The sequence below is a fragment of the Pipra filicauda genome, unplaced genomic scaffold (genome assembly GCF_003945595.2).
Source record: "Pipra filicauda isolate LSUMZ 115617 unplaced genomic scaffold, ASM394559v2 scaffold1136_size26815_pilon, whole genome shotgun sequence".
NCBI classification, from domain to species: Eukaryota; Metazoa; Chordata; class Aves; order Passeriformes; family Pipridae; genus Pipra; species Pipra filicauda.
In genome coordinates, this window is record NW_024103581.1 from 20,051 (window position 1) to 23,514 (window position 3,464).

The 3,464-nt window shown below is 54.8% G+C and overlaps 1 protein-coding gene across 1 annotated transcript; it reads left to right on the forward strand.

Annotated features, from left to right (window-relative positions):
- Window positions 1–558: 558 nt before the first annotated feature.
- LOC114003437 (BEN domain-containing protein 4-like) lies at window positions 559–1,231 on the forward strand. The gene has a single exon (XM_027750401.2). The coding sequence runs from the start codon at window positions 626–628 to the stop codon at window positions 1,229–1,231; it is 606 nt and encodes a 201-aa protein (XP_027606202.1). The 5' UTR covers window positions 559–625.
- Window positions 1,232–3,464: the final 2,233 nt, after the last annotated feature.

Sequence of the window (3,464 nt, forward strand, 5' to 3'; positions counted from 1 at the left end):
TTCGCCATGAAATGCTTTTGCATAATGAGAAAGAAAACGTCCTCTGTGCCCTAATCAACTCTGACAGGTCCTGGACTCCCAAATACTTTTATTTATGGCATTATTTATTTCACCCCTAATAACTGGGGAGGCGGGCCCGCGGCTCGCTCCGTGCGGGGAGAGGAAGGGAGGGAGGGAGGGAGAAAGGGAGGGATGGCCGGCCGGGCGGCGGGGCTCCGCGCCCGGCCAAGGGAACACAAAGTTTTTGCGGCGGCCGGCGCTCGGCAGGGCGGAGCGGGGCCGTTCCCCGCGGCCCGGCCGTGCCGAGCCGAGCGGTGCCGAGCAGAGCTGGAAGGGCTCCGCGGCCGCTCGCCCCCCGCTCTGCGGCTCACCTGCCCCGCGGAGGGGGCCCGGGGGCGGTGGCTGCCCCGCCAGCGCCCGCCTCCCACCCCGCTGCCATTAGCAGACATTACCCTAAACACTTGCCGGTCGCCGCCCGTCTCCCTCCAGGCATTGGCGCGGCCGCCTGTCAATCAGGCCGGCGCCCCGCCGCGCCGGGGCTCCGCCGTGCCACAGAGACGAGCCGCGGCGGCGGCAGACACAGCCCTGGAGCGGGGCCGCGCCGCGCCGGGGGAGGCGGCGGAGGATGGAGGAGGAGATGCAGCCGGCGGAGGAGGGGCCCAGCACCCCCAAAATCTACAAGCAGCGGGGCCCCTACAGCGTCCTGAAGACCTTCCCCGGGAAGCGGGCGGCGCTGGCCAAGCGCTATGAGAGACCCACCATGGTGGAGGTGCCCCGCGGGCGCGGAGCGGGGCAGCCCTTCCCGCACGCCGCCGAGCCGCTGCCCTACGCGTCGCACGGCCCCTTCCCCAACGGGCCCGCCCGCCCCGCCGCCGCCCCCGGCGCTGCCCAGGGCCACCCCCGCCCGCCGCCGCCGGCCCCGAGCTCCTCGGGCCGCTACGGCCCCTGCCCGGCGGCGGCGGGGGGCGGCGGCGCGGAGCTGAGCGCAGGTACCCGCAACTCCTCTCCTCCGCCGCGCAACTTCGCGGGGCACTTTGCAGCAGGCAGGAGCGGGAGGGGGGCTGCGGGCTCCCCTTTCCCCGACGCGCACGCCCCTCTCCCGGGCGGCCGGCGGCGGACTGACCCCCGCTGGGTCCTGGACTGGGGGCTGGCGGCGCCGGGCGCCCCGGGGCTGGGTGCGGGGGTCACGGGACGGGCGGCTGTGTCCGCCCGTCGGTCGGACATCGGCTGAAGTTCCCGGGGCGGGCGGGGAAGGGTCGCGGTGAGGGCTGTGCCACAGCCGCACAGGACTTGGCAGGGCGGGCGCCGCCGGCCGTGCGCACCTGCGGGAGGGAGCGCTGCTGTCACCGCTGCCGGCGGGGCGGGGGGCGGACAGGCGGGGAAACCCCGGGCCGGCCGCTCCGCCGGGGAAGGCGGCAGACTGGGGCCGGCTGCCGGAGGAGCTGCTGGTAATGGAGAGGCTGCTGATGGAGAGGTGGTGATTTTAACAGAAAGAAAATAGATCGGCTGCTTGCCTGCACCGTTTTCGTAAGATGCAGCGAGGAACAGGAGATCAAATTATTTTTATTTTTTCCTTCAAAGGTGTAAGATACCGTGATGCTGAACGTGTATCTTTCTTCTAGTGATGGCTTGGAGTTAAAAACCACGTAGATCTTGATATGCAACCTAAATTTGGCATCAGGAAATGGGAAATTGCATCTTTAAGCAGAGTACAATCAAAAATGAATTACAATAAATCCTATATAATTGCATAGGTCATTCTCTTTAATGAGATTTTATTAACCTGACTGTCAAGCTTTTGAGTCAGGCAGATATTTTATCTTCTTCAACTGATAAAAGTGTCAGCTATAAACCACCATATAAATATTCATAAATCTACACATCTGTGGCAGCCTATCAGCATCATTCTTTTGGACATTAAAAGCATTCTAATTACTTTCTGTCTAGCAGAGCTGAAATGCTGCCTGTTATAGTATGTGCTTGGCAGGCATGATTGCTTTTGTTTGCCATCACAAATAGCAGCATCCTATTTTATATACTGATGGTCCAGAATATAGTCAGGGTTTGACTGAACAGGATGAATATTATGAAGCACCATCTGGTTTTGATAACATTGGGTATATTAACTCATCTGTTAATTTTTGACACATCATTGATTTATTTATTTAGAAAAATTGGATCCTGTTTTGGTATGTTGCTGTTTGCCTTTGTAACAAATGTGATGACATTTCCTTACTAAACAGGGAGATATGCTAGTTAATAGGATATATGGCTATGTTTTAATGCCTGTTTTCACTTAGAAGCAGCCGTGTACTGGAGGAATTTATCATGTCTTTTTACAAATAATTCAAGTACTTTACCAAAAAAGTTTAATACTTGAATAGATTAACCAGAAAATTCACGTCTCTGTTGCATAGTTCTGTGATCTGTGGCAGAAGGTCATCTTTTTTCATGAAACTACTTCTTGAAATGCCCAAGTGGTGGTACTTAGGTATTCTGTGTGGCTCACAATCAGAACAGTGATGATAAATGTAACACCTACATTTCTTTACAAAAGCAGATTACACCATGGAAAACATTCAGCTGTCTGGTAGATGATATACAACGCCATATTCACAGCAAAGCCCTCTGGGCTTTGGTGAGCAGAAGTTTGGACTCTCTTCTGCCGGTGTACATTGTACTAACCAGGCACTAGAGCGGACTGCAGAGTTTGTCATTGATTCAGTCCCGTGCTAAAGAAAGAGATAGTTGAGGAATTGCCATTTGTGCACTGAAGTTCTTTGAAGTCTCTGCCCCTTCATCTGTACATTCAGGGTTTACTTTTACTTTTGGTTCCTAAATGGGTCCCAACATACCCTTTGCTCAGACTTAAGTACCAAGAGAAACAGCACAGGAGAAAACAAACCAAAAAACTTGTTACAGTGTGCGGAAGTGGGATTCTGTACAAGTTCTTACCAGAGGCTGATAGTTGTTACCAGAGGTGGCCCACGAAGGTAAGGTGACTAGAGCACCTCCCCTATGAAGACAGGCTGAGAAAGTTGGGGTTATTAAGCCTGGAGAAGAGAAGCCTGCATGGAGACCTTACAGCAGCCTTCTAGCATTTGAAGAGGACCCACAAGGAAACCAGAGAGGGACTCTTGAAGAAGAACTGTAGGGATAGGACAAGGAATAATGGGCTCAAAGGGGAAATTTAGGTTAGATATATGGGAAAAAATTCTTTACTGTGAGGGTGATGGGGCACTGGAACAGGTTGCCCAGAATCGTGGATGCCCCATCCCTGGCAGTGTTCAAGGCCAGGTTGAATGGGACTCTGAGTAACCTGGTCTAGTGGGAGGTGTCCCTGCCCATGGCAGGGTGTTTGGAAATAAATGAACTTTAAGGTCCCTTCCAACCCAACATATTCTGTGATTCTATAAAGCAAGAGGCAAGGTTTAGACCTCCTGGGTATTGTAATCCCAGAGGTA